The sequence below is a fragment of the Dermochelys coriacea genome, chromosome 1 (genome assembly GCF_009764565.3).
Source record: "Dermochelys coriacea isolate rDerCor1 chromosome 1, rDerCor1.pri.v4, whole genome shotgun sequence".
Lineage (NCBI taxonomy): Eukaryota > Metazoa > Chordata > Testudines > Dermochelyidae > Dermochelys > Dermochelys coriacea.
This window is the reverse complement of record NC_050068.2, coordinates 323,960,298-323,973,839: the sequence shown is the minus strand read 5'-3', so window position 1 is coordinate 323,973,839 and position 13,542 is coordinate 323,960,298. Positions and strand designations below refer to the sequence as shown.

At 41.9% G+C, this 13,542-nt stretch overlaps 1 protein-coding gene across 1 annotated transcript in view; it reads left to right on the top strand.

Moving 5' to 3' along the window:
• The first annotated feature begins 944 nt into the window (after positions 1–944).
• Positions 945–13,542, top strand: part of LOC119859943 (sucrase-isomaltase, intestinal-like) — a 34,541-nt gene continuing 21,943 nt past the window's right edge. The window contains 2 exon segments of the mRNA XM_038412887.2: positions 945–950; positions 1,178–1,303. Coding sequence (XP_038268815.1) covers positions 945–950; positions 1,178–1,303 — 132 coding nt within the window.

The following is a 13,542-nucleotide window of genomic DNA, read 5'->3' as shown; positions in this document are numbered from 1 at the left end:
AAACTCTGCCCACAGTACTGGAGTAGTTAGATGTTTCTGCCAAAATGCTTGGTAGTGACATTGTTTGTCATTATTCTGCAAACTTAAGTTTATCGTCAAATGAGACCAAATGCTAATCCCCCCCCCTGAAAAAAGCCTAAGTAAATGGGCTATGTGAAGAGAACGTAACGGGCTGTGACACTGCCACTCATGCCTGAATTGGTGCAGAGCAGCTGCATATCCACTCTGCTGTGAACACTAGAGCTTGAAGGCCTTTAGTGGCAGCTGGGAGAGATTAGATTTGTCTGTCCATGTGGTGGCTGCTCTCTGGACACGTCTCCCTGGCTCTGCTCTCTATACTGGATCTGCCATGCCACGACATTCCTCCTTGCAGAGACCCTCTGCAGCTACGTGCTCCCCGAGCTCCCTGCCATGGTTGTAGAACAGTAGTTCTGTGGTGTTTAGAGCTCTGTGTTTCTGTGTGGGGAGGTCAGCAAGGGTCTACAGGAGAGCTGCTTGAAAAAAGGTAAGTATATATTTTTTAAAAGTAGAAACTAACTGGTTTTTTGATTCATATTGTTCTGTGAAATTGTTTTTTTTTAATATGAAAAAATTTAGTTTCAGTGACATCCCCCCATTTTCTAATCTATTTCCAGTGAAAAAAGTAAAAAATAGGTGAGTGATTTAATTTCCCATTGAAACAGAACATTCTCCACCCCCCCAATTGAAATTTTTATTGAATAATTAAAATTATGATCAATTTTTGTTGAGGGCATTTTTGTTGAGGTTGAAAACAATTTGAATGGACCCCCTCTAGTCTCCAGTGAGTAAGGAACTGCACAGGGGCTCAAATAGGATTGGAGGATTAGTGAGTACCATCCCCCATACAAAAATGCCCTGGTGCACCAGCGGAGCAGATGTATATAATCTGCCCCAATATTTGTTGCTGTATCATTCTTGGAAAAATGAAGGTAAATAATTTAATTGCAGAATTTTACAGCAAGTATTTTCTCATAGCACACACTTTGCTAGTTGAGTAAAATAGCACAACAAAGATTGTAAGCCATTCATTTTCCATTTTTTTTAATGAGTGTGTGGAAACTATGCCGATAAACATGTATTCTTCTTAGAATTACGTTATATTTCTGTCTTCAGAGTTTTCTATTTGTTTATTACAATGTATTAATTCCTGTTTTAGGCTATTGGACGCCCACATTTTCCTTCCTATTGGTCTCTTGGATTTCAGCTGTCCCGTTATGGGTCTGACAGCCTTGATGTGGTAAAGAAAACAGTTGATCGCATGCGGCAGTATGGTATTCCATATGTAAGTATGACTTTTTCAAAGTGCAGTTTTATTATTTAATTACCTTCTCAAAATGAAATGAGTAAAAAAATAACAATAGAAGGGAACAATTGCCCTGTGAATTGTACAGTATGAGAGTATTAATAATTCTGTGTAATGATTTGGCAAAGTTCACAAATTTAAATGATTTTTTTAAACCCAGTTCTGCTCTCAATTACATAATGGTCAATCTGGAGTATCTGTGATGAACTCAATGGAGTTATACATTGGATGTACTGCAGAGGAAGTGAGAGCAGAATTTAGCTGCCTTATTCTTAAAGTTAATCAGAAATCTCCTTTTGATATATCCAATATTTTAAATTACATTTGATGGCAGATTAATTACTTTTTGAGGATTCTTAAATAAAGTAGCATAAATTCTGATTTAGTTAACAACATACTAAAATAATTTCATGTTCAAAACTGTCAGGATGTCCAATATGGTGATACCGACTACATGGAGTGTAGTTTGGACTTCACCTATGATAAAGAAAACTATGCACGTCTGCCAGAGTACATTCAACAGCTGAAAAAAATGGAATGCATTATGTCATTATTCTGGTAAAATTAACAACATCACTAGTTTTCTCTCAATTTATGCTACGTATTTATGTAGTACCAGTCACTGAAATATCTAGGCACCAAAATATCTATGCTATTGAAATGGGTTCTCCATCTTTTTCTCTTGCAACATCATTCATAAAAAGAAAAGGAGTACTTGTGGCACCTTAGAGACTAACAAATTTATTTGATCATAAGCTTTCGTGAGCTACAGCTCACTTCATCAGATGCATTTGGTGGAAAATACAGAGGGGAGATTTATATACACACAGAGAGAACATGAAACAATGGGTTTTATCATACACACTGTAAGGAGAGTTATCACTTAAGATGAGCCATCACCAGCAGCGGGGGGGGGGAGGGAGGAAAACCTTTCATGGTGACAAGCAAGGTAGGCTATTTCCAGCAGTTAACAAGAACATCTGAGGAACAGTGGGGGGTGGTATGGGGTGGGGGGGGGGGGAGAAATAACATGGGGAAATAGTTTTACTTTGTGTAATGACTCATCCATTCCCAGTCTCTATTCAAGCCTAAGTGAATCGTATCCAGTTTGTAAATTAATTTCAATTCAGCAGTCTCTTGTTGGAGTCTGTTTTTGAAGTTCTTTTGTTGAAGGATAGCCACCCTCAGATCTGTAACCGAGTGACCAGAGAGACTGAAGTGTTCTCCAATTGATTTTGAATGTTATAATTCTTGACGTCTGATTTGAGTCCATTTATTCTTTTACGTAGAGACTGTCCATTTTGACCAATGTACATGGCAGAGGGACATTGCTGGCACATGATGGCATATATCACATTGGTAGATGTGCAGGTGAACGAGCTTCTGATAGTGTGGCTGATGTGATTAGGACCTATGATGATGTCCCCTGAATAGATATGTGGACAGAGTTGGCAACGGGCTTTGTTGCAAGGATAGGTTCCTGGGTTAGTGGTTCTGTTGTGTGGTGTGTGGTTGCTGGTGAGTATTTGCTTCAGATTGGGGGGCTGTCTGTAAGCAAGGACTGGCCTGTCTCCCAAGATTTGTGAGAGTGATGGGTTGTCCTTCAGGATAGGTTATAGATCCTTGATGATGAGTTGGAGAGGTTTTAGTTGGGGGCTGAAGGTGATGGCTAGTGGCGTTCTGTTATTTTCTTTGTTGGGCCTGTCCTGTAGTAGGTGACTTCTGGGTACTCTTCTGGCTCTGTCAATCTGTTTCTTCACTTCAGCAGGTGGGTATTGTAGTTGTAGGAATGCATGATAGAGATCTTGTAGGTGTTTGTTTCTGTCTGAGGGGTTGGAGCAAATGCGGTTATATCGTAGAGCTTGGCTGTAGACAATGGATCATGTGGTATGATCTGGATGAAAGCTAGAGGCATGTAGGTAGGAATAGCGGTCAGTAGGTTTCTGATATAGGGTGGTGTTTATGTGACCATCGCTTATTAGCACTGTTATGTCCAGGAAGTGGATCTCTTGTGTGGACTGGTCCAGGCTGAGGTTGATGGTGGGATGGAAATTGTTGAAATCCTGGTGGAATTCCTCAAGGGCTTCTTTTTCATGGGTCCAGATGATGAAGATGTCATCAATGTAGCGCAAGTAGAGTAGGGGCATTAGGGGACGAGAGCTGAGGAAGCGTTGTTCTAAGTCAGCCATAAAAATGTTGGCATACTGTGGGGCCATGCGGTAGCTCACAAAAGCTTATGCTCAAATACATTTGTTAGTCTCTAAGGTGCCTCCTTTTCTTTTTGCGAATACAGACTAACACGGCTGCTACTCTGAAACCTAACATCATTCATCTGTCTAGTAAATCAAAAGAAATTCTTTACACACTTCTCATTACAATGCTGTATTGCTTTTATCAGGTACTTCTGTACCAATACTCTTTGTATGCCACAACACTTATTTTTTTCTCACACTTTCCCAAGAAGTTTCTATGAAAATTATGGACTCCAATTGAGAGGGAACTGGTTTAAGGCATTTCCCTTTATGAAAATAAACTAATTTTCTTAATATGCACAAAACTATTCACAAACTTTTTTGGGAAACTATAAACTATACTTCATTTTCCCAGTAGCTTTTTGTTAATAGTCATATAAGAAACTTTGTATGAAAATTTGTGGAAAACAAAGTTTGAGCCTGTAGTCAAAAAGTGTGTAATAATAACCAAACTGATTTCATTTTGTGCAGAAGTGGAAGTAGAATTTATTTCTAATAAAAATTATTTATTTGCAGGAGATCAGCACACACTCACTTGTAGTGAAATTACTAACTTTTTGGGACAATAATTATAGTGAATGTGACGGTAGGTGATAGAAAATTGGAGCCAGTAAACTATTTTTTTAAAAGTCCTTGATAGATATATGAAAAATTACTCTACAGATCTTAACAGCAATGCAGCACTATACTGATGGTGTTTCTCCAAGCTACAATCCTGCCACTAACACTGACCTCATATTTCTCAGTTAGAGCCAACCAAAGTCCCTGACCAGAGCTCTGCCAAATGGTTATATAAACCAGACAAGAATCTGGCCATCCACTGTGTGACTGGGACTTTGCACACATGCTGTACACAATACCGTTGTGTGAACTAGATAAAAATTCATTTTAAATGTTATCCTCATCTAAAAATATTACAATAACCTTATTTTTTTCCAGCATTGATGTTTTGGGAAAAGTGTGAAAGGAAACATTTTGAAATGTATCTTCTTAAGCCTGTTGGCCATCCTCTTCAAAACCTCAACAAAATGCTCCCACCAATTTATAGATTCACTCATTCTAAGGCCAGAAGGGACCATTGGGATCATGTAGTCTGACTTTCTGTACAATACAGGCCATGGAACTTCCTCCAAATAATTGCTAGAGCATATATTGTGGAAAAATATCCAGTTTGGATTTTAAAAAAATGTTAATGATGGAGAATCCACCACAACATTTGGCAAATTATTCCAAAGATTAATTAGGCTCACCATTAAAAATGTACACCTTATTTCCAGACTGAAATTGTCTAGCTTCAACTTCAAGCTAGGATCATGTGATACCTTTTTCTGCTAGAGCCAATTATTGAATATTTGTTCCCCAGGTAGATATTTGTAAACTGTTATCAAGTCACTCCTTAACCTTCTGTTTGTTAAGATAAATAGATTGAACTCTTTGAATCTGCCACTACAAGGCAGGTTTTCTAATCCTTTAATCATTCTCGTGGCTCTTCTCTGAACCCTCTCCATTTTTGATATAGAGTGCCACTCCCCCTCCCCTTTTCCCCTAACTGATCCTTCCTAAATAGATTATAACCATTGATTTTAACATTCCAGTAGTGCAAATCATCCTACCAGATTTCAGGTTTCTCAGTTCTGTGGTGAGTGCTCATATCTTCTCTCTTTTTACCCTGCTCTTTTGCTATTAGTTTAACTGCCTCCAGCCTGTCCCCAAAGATATTGGTTCCCCTTTTACTGGCCTCCTCTCCCCACAGAATGTGGACCAATGTTCCACAAAACCAAAACTCTCCATCCTACACCATTTTCCTTCCAGAATCTTCTGCCTTCTGTTTCCCTTTGCTCATCGGACAGGAAGTATCTCAGAAAAGATTGCTTGAATATTCCTCTTCTTTAGCATACTTCCAAGTTCCCTGAAGCCATCTATTATCTGCGAGATATCCCCTGACAGCGTCATTAGTGCTGATATGAACCATCCCCAATAAATCCTTACATGTAGACTCCAGAAGTCTATCCAATCTCAGAGTGACTTGTGTCATGGCTCCAGGAATGCAGCACACTATCCTGTTGTCTGTCTGTCCCCTTAAAGAATGTTCTTTCAATTCTTCTTAGTATTGAATCTCCAGTGAGGATCTGTCTGTCTTCCTTGGCTGGTTGGAGAACTCTTTGTGGATAAGCTTGATTTTTCCTCACAGATTGGGCCAAACTGCCATCCTCACATCTCATACATCTCTCCATTCCCTCAGACCTGCTGGATCTTAAGAAGTATCTTACCATAGTTTCCATGTTGAAGACCTGGTGTTGATTTTAAACTTCTAGCTATATAGAATTCCTCCTGCTTCTCTTCTCTCTGGTAGCCACAGTCTGTCTAGCCTCATCTGTCTCCAGCCATGATCTCTTGCCTCTGGTGGATATGAAATGCCAGTCCTCTCTGACTTCCTCTCTCAATGATTCCAGGCTCCATTCTTCCTTGACACTGCAGTATGGGTGTTTCCCAGATCTGGTTGTCTAGGAAATCCCCAGTTTCTCTGATTCTTAGTACCATGTCAACTTGCCCCTCCAATACAAGAATCTTTTCCTCCAGCACAGCCACCAACTTGCACTTCATGTACAGGAAATCCCTTTGGTCCTCAGGCAGGAAAGAATAGGGCACATCTGTTGCTGGTCACCACCACTGTTCCATTGCTGTCCATCTTGACATCACACATAGTGCTGAACCTGGAAGGAAAGCTTCTCACACTCCCTCCCAAATCCCCCTGTTTTCTGCTATTACCAGCTCCTGGAGAGAATCAAAGTCTCAGTGACTTGGTCGTATCTGCCCCCTCTTTATTATACAGTAGAACCTCAGAGTTATGAACACCTCGGGAATGGAAGTTGTTCGTAACTCTGAACAAAATGTTATAGTTGTTCTTTCAAAAGTTTACAACTGAACATTGACTTAATAAAGCTTTGAAACTACTATGCAGAAAAAAATGCTACTTTCCCTTAATTTTTTAGTAGTTTACATTTAACACAGTACTATAATGTGCTTATTTTTTATTTTATTTTTGTCTCTGCTGCTGCCTGATTGCATACTTCTGGTTCCAAATGAGGTGTGTGGTTGACTGGCCAGTTTGTAACTCTGGAGTTAGTAATTCTGAGGTTCAACTGTAGTAACATTCACGCAGCTGGGAAACAAATAATGCCATGTGACCAAAGTGGTCAGTCATCAGTGATAACAACAAATAGTGATACATGTGGTGAATACAGCTGGCAAAACTCACAATTTTCTGGTTCATCAAAAATTTCACCAGTTTGCAATTTCCTGTGAACTGGAGATTCCAAGATCTTTTCTGAAACATGATGTTTCCAAATGGAAAAAAGCAACTCTCCAGACCCAGCAGCTGCTGAGTGAAATTGACATGATTATTATTTGCTTCAGTGCTGCCCACTGATGCTATTTAGTGGTAGGCCACCATGAGACTGACAAGAATCATGTAAATTTTACTAAACAGCTGCCAGGGTTTTCAGGATATGCAGCTCCAGGGCAGTCCCACTATGTTGACTGCTGTGGGCCAGGTATCCGAGGGCTTCCAGACTCCTGGGATAGTTAGCCTACCAGGGTGCAGGAGTTGGGTAGCTCAGGGAACCAGCTGGCCTGGGAGTCTGAAAGCCCTGTGGTCCACAGCTCAGGGCAGTCCCAGGATTTCCAGGCTCCTGGCTTCATGGCAGGACTTTGGGACTTAGAAGTGTGTGCAACAAGAGTGATGTCATGGTGGGAGTCTGCTATAGACCACCGGACCAGGGGGATGAGGTGGATGAGGCTTTCTTCCGGCAACTCACGGAAGCTACTAGATCGCATGCCCTGATTCTCATGGGTGACTTTAATTTTCCTGATATCTGCTGGGAGAGCAATACAGCGGTGCATAGACAATCCAGGAAGTTTTTGGAAAGCGTAGGGGACAATTTCCTGGTGCAAGTGCTAGGGGAGCCAACTAGGGGGAGCGCTTTCCTTGACCTGCTGCTCACAAACCGGGTAGAATTAGTGGGGGAAGCAAAAGTGGATGGGAATCTGGGAGGCAGTGACCATGAGTTGGTTGAGTTCAGGATCCTGACGCAGGGAAGAAAGGTAAGCAGCAGGATACGGACCCTGGACTTCAGGAAAGCAGACTTTGACTCCCTCAGGGAACAGATGGCCAGGATCCCCTGGGGGACTAACATGAAAGGGAAGGGAGTCCAGGAGAGCTGGCTGTATTTCAAGGAATCCCTGTTGAGGTTACAGGGACAAACCATCCCGATGAGTCGAAAGAATAGTAAATATGGCAGGCGACCAGCTTGGCTTAATGGTGAAATCCTAGCGGATCTTAAACATAAAAAAGAAGCTTACAAGAAGTGGAAGCTTGGACATATGACCAGGGAAGAGTATAAAAATATTGCTCGGGCATGTAGGAAAGATATCAGGAGGGCCAAATCGCACCTGGAGCTGCAGCTAGCAAGAGATGTCAAGAGTAACAAGAAGGGTTTCTTCAGGTATGTTGGCAACAAGAAGAAAGCCAAGGAAAGTGTGGGCCCCTTACTGAATGAGGGAGGCAAGCTAGTGACAGAGGATGTGGAAAAAGCTAATGTACTCAATGCTTTTTTTGCCTCTGTTTTCACTAACAAGGTCAGCTCCCAGACTGCTGTGCTGGGCAACACAAAATGGGGAAGAGATGGCCAGCCCTCTGTAGAGATAGAGGTGGTTAGGGACTATTTAGAAAAGCTGGACGTGCACAAGTCCATGGGGCCGGACGAATTGCATCCGAGAGTGCTGAAGGAATTGGCGGCTGTGATTGCAGAGCCCTTGGCCATTATCTTTGAAAACTCGTGGCGAACGGGGGAAGTCCCGGATGACTGGAAAAAGGCTAATGTAGTGCCCATCTTTAAAAAAGGGAAGAAGGAGGATCCTGGGAACTACAGGCCGGTCAGCCTCACCTCAGTCCCTGGAAAAATCATGGAGCAGGTCCTCAAAGAATCAATCCTGAAGCACTTAGAGGAGAGGAAAGTGATCAGGAACAGTCAGCATGGATTCACCAAGGGAAGGTCATGCCTGACTAATCTAATCGCCTTTTATGATGAGATTACTGGTTCTGTGGATGAAGGGAAAGCAGTGGATGTATTGTTTCTTGACTTTAGCAAAGCTTTTGACACGGTCTCCCACAGCATTCTTGTCAGCAAGTTAAGGAAGTATGGGCTGGATGAATGCACTATAAGGTGGGTAGAAAGCTGGCTAGATTGTCGGGCTCAACGGGTAGTGATCAATGGCTCCATGTCTAGTTGGCAGCCGGTGTCAAGTGGAGTGCCCCAGGGGTCGGTCCTGGGGCCCGTTTTGTTCAATATCTTCATAAATGATCTGGAGGATGGTGTGGATTGCACTCTCAGCAAATTTGCGGATGATACTAAACTGGGAGGAGTGGTAGATACGCTGGAGGGGAGGGATAGGATACAGAAGGACCTAGACAAATTGGAGGATTGGGCCAAAAGAAATCTAATGAGGTTCAATAAGGATAAATGCAGGGTCCTGCACTTAGGATGGAAGAATCCAATGCACCGCTACAGACTAGGGACCGAATGGCTCGGCAGCAGTTCTGCGGAAAAGGACCTAGGGGTGACAGTGGACGAGAAGCTGGATATGAGTCAGCAGTGTGCCCTTGTTGCCAAGAAGGCCAATGGCATTTTGGGTTGTATAAGTAGGGGCATAGCGAGCAGATCGAGGGACGTGATCGTTCCCCTCTATTCGACACTGGTGAGGCCTCATCTGGAGTACTGTGTCCAGTTTTGGGCCCCACACTACAGGAAGGATGTGGATAAATTGGAAAGAGTACAACGAAGGGCAACGAAAATGATTAGGGGTCTAGAGCACATGACTTATGAGGAGAGGCTGAGGGAGCTGGGATTGTTTAGTCTGCAGAAGAGAAGAATGAGGGGGGATTTGATAGCTGCTTTCAACTACCTGAAAGGGGGTTTCAAAGAGGATGGCTCTAGACTGTTCTCAATGGTAGCAGATGACAGAACGAGGAGTAATGGTCTCAAGTTGCAATGGGGGAGGTTTAGATTGGATATTAGGAAAAACTTTTTCACTAAGAGGGTGGTGAAACACTGGAATGCGTTACCTAGGGAGGTGATAGAATCTCCTTCCTTAGAGGTTTTTAAGGTCAGGCTTGACAAAGCCCTAGCTGGGATGATTTAACTGGGACTTGGTCCTGCTTTGAGCAGGGGGTTGGACTAGATGACCTTCTGGGGTCCCTTCCAACCCTGATATTCTATGATTCTATGATTCTATGATTCTATGACTGTGCTTTTAAGGGCTAAAACTTCCCAAACAGAGTCTGGGTAGGGCACTGTGAAGCTCTTGCTATTGTTATATACAGGCATTTGGAATTGGACACAGGATAAAGTAGGTTTCAGAGTAGCAGCCGTGTTATTCTGTATCTGCAAAAAGAAAAGGAGTACCTGTGGCACCTTAGAGACTAAGAAATTTATTTGAGCATAAGCTTTTGTGAGCTACGGCTCACTTCATCAGATGCATTCAGTGGAAAATACAGTGGGGAGATTTATGTACACAGAGAACATGAAACAATGGGTGTTATCATACACACTGTAACGATGTGATCAGGTAAGGTGAGCTATTATCAGCAGGAGAGCAGGGCAGGAAAAAACCTTTTGTAGTGATAATCAAGGTGGGCCATTTCCAGCAGTTGAAAAGAACGTCTGAGGAACAGCAGGGGGCGGGGGGGAAATAAACATGGGGAAATAGTTTTACTTTGTGTAATGACCCATCCACTCCCACTCATTATTCAAGGCTAAGTTAATTGTATCCAGTTTACAAATTAATTTCAATTCAGCAGTCTCTCATTGGAGTCTGTTTTTGAAGTTTTTTTGTTGAAAAATTGCCACTTTTAGGTCTGTAATCAAGTGACCAAAGAGATGGAAGTGTTCTCCGACTGGTTTTTGAACGTTATAATTCTTGATGTCTGATTTGTGTGCATTTATTCTTTTACGTAGAGACTATCCAGTTTGGCCAATGTACATGGCAGAGGGGCATTGCTGGCATACGATGGAATATATCACATTGGTAGATGTGCAGGTGAACGAGCCTCTGATAGTGTGGCTGATGTGATTAGGGCCTATGATGGTGTCCCCTGAATAGATATGTGGACAGAGTTGGCAACGGGCTTTGTTGCAAGGATAGGTTCCTGGGTTAGTGGTTCTGTTGTGTGGTGTGTGGTTGCTGGTGAGTATTTGCTTCAGGATGGGGGGCTGTCTGTAAGCAAGGACTGGCCTGTCTCCCAAGATCTGTGAGAGTGATGGGTCATCCTTCAGGATAGGTTGTAGATCCTTGATGATGCGTTGGAGAGGTTTTAGTTGGGGGCTGAAGGTGATGGCTAGTGTCATAATAATGTGTTATTTTTTTTGTTGGGCCTGTCCTGTAGTAGGTAACTTTTGAGTACTCTTCTGGCTCTGTCAATCTGTTTCTTCACTTCAGCAGGTGGGTATTGTAGTTGTAAGAACGCTTGATAGAGATCTTGTAGGTGTTTGTCTCTGTCTGAGGGGTTGAAGCAAATGCGGTTGTATCGTAGAGCTTGGCTGTAGTCAATGGATTGTGTGCTGTGGTCTGGATGAAAGCTGGAGGTATGTAGGTAGGCATAGCGCTATGCCTGGAAGCTTGGGGTCCATGGCCTCAGAGCTTTCCACGTGGCAAGATTGTCCTGGAGCCACAGACCCTGGAAGCCCTTTGGTCTCTGGGACTGAGGCCTCAATCCCATGGATCCTGGAAGCCTGGGATGGCGTGGCTCCCCAGCAGCTATGGGAACCTTACCTGCAATTTGACCAAAATTAATCAAACCCCAGATGCTTCTGCAAAATTTCCAGCTAGCTCTGGTGTTGAGCACAGTTTGCCAGCAATTCACAGCCTAAAATATATTCACAGAAAGGGCCAGCAGTTGTAAGTCAGCATAGCTCCATTGGAGTTAATGGAGTTATACCAGTTTCCAGCAACTGAGGACCTGGCTCACTGTGTTTAAATAATTTTGAGTAATGAACAAATGAAAAAAAAACTAGTCTGTTCATGAACCGTTTGCAAAAAGAAAATAGGGGAAAAGGCCTAAATGCAAAGGGCAATAGAAGTGCAAAAAATTATTGCTATATAAATCTAAATTTAGATCACTAAATTAATATAACATATAAAAATGAAGAATTCTTAATACAGGCTATAAATTAATAGAAACTAGGTAATATAATTGAAAGAAACTAACCTATAGCTAGGGAACATTTTTTACACATCCCAAGAACTGTGTTGTCTGCTGATGAAAACATGACAAAGACTGATCTAGTTTGTCCTGCCCTACAGTGGGTCACTGTCAGCCATGGATGAATGCAAATATATTCAATCATCTTTGAAATGCTAATGGATAGTATAGGTTGCATTGGCAGTGAAGATTTTCATCTTCACTTTAGTGCAGTTACTGGAATTTCTATCATCCTTTTATTGTTATCATTCTTTAGTGATGTAAATCACTTCCATAAATTGAGTCAGGAGCTGGAATATTATTAAGAGTTTCATTCCAAGGTGACAGCAAAGCTATCCTAACTAAAGTCAAGGCAAGTGTAAACCAGTTTTCTTGATCTTGAAAAATAATTTTCCATTTTCAATTCCCTTTGAGGATCAGTTGCAGAGAGAGAGAGTGAGTTCTTGTGCATCAAAATTTAGAATCTCTGATTATGATTTCAAGAACGGTGATTAAATACATATTATACCTTGACTGCATAAAGCCCAAGTAAACAGTTTTGTGAGAATGTGGTGGGTGGAGAGGGCAGAATCTTGAACTCGTGGGCAGAATGGCAGAGGGTACAGCTCTCATTCAGCCCTCTAAATAAAATTCCAATACCGGGGGATGAGAAACTCAATCCCTGAGAATCTTTGTTACTGATTTGTCCTCATTACTGACTCTATGGCTATGGCTTTCCCCCTACTGCCCATTTCTATGGTGGCATATACAGAGTTGAAAAGATGCTCAGTGCAGATACATGCATGAGGTAATAAGTCTCCTCCCTTCCCCCTCCCTTTTATCTAGATACTGATATCTTGAAAATGGGGTCATATCTGAGTGCAGTCTGGCACCTGTGCATTGGAAATGCTAGTGTGTTGTTGTGCTAGAAGTCTTCTATTGCCTCTCAGCCCCAGGATGAATTTTAACTAAGAGAGTTATGACTTGTTCACCATGGTTATCTTGAACTGTGTTTCCATTTTCACATGTGATTTATTCTGAGTCAGAACAAATGTATTGTTTAGAATCAAAGCAAGATGTTTTAAAAGTAACAATTATAAAGTAAAATGATAAACATTTATTACAGCCAAATTTAATGAAACCCCTTGTATGTTACTCATTAAATCATTCTAGAAAATGACAAGTTTCAGGGTAGCAGACGTGTTAGTCTGTATTCGCAAAAAGAAAAGGAGTACTTGTGGCACCTTAGAGACTAACAAATTTATTTGAGCATAAGCTTTCGTGAGCTACAGCTCACTTCAAATGCATCCGATGAAGTGAGCTGTAGCTCACGAAAGCTTATGCTCAAATAAATTTGTCATTCTAGAAAATGAAATAGCTAAGAATGAAATTAATTGGAACATAAGAACAAATGAACGGTCTTACTGGGTCAGATCAAAGGTCCATCTAGCCCCATGTCCTGTCTTCCGACAGTGGCCAATACCAGGTGCCCCAGAGGGAATGAACAGAACAGGAAATCATCAAGTGATCCATCCCCTGTCGCCCATTCTCAGCTTCTGGCAAACAGAGGTGAGGGACACCATCCCTGCCCATTCTGGCTAATAGCCATTGATGGACCTATCCTCCATGAACTTATCTAGTTCTTTTTTGAACACTGTTATAGTCTTGGCCTTCACAACATCCTCTGTCAAGGAATTGCACAGGTTGACTGTGCGTTGTGTGAAAAA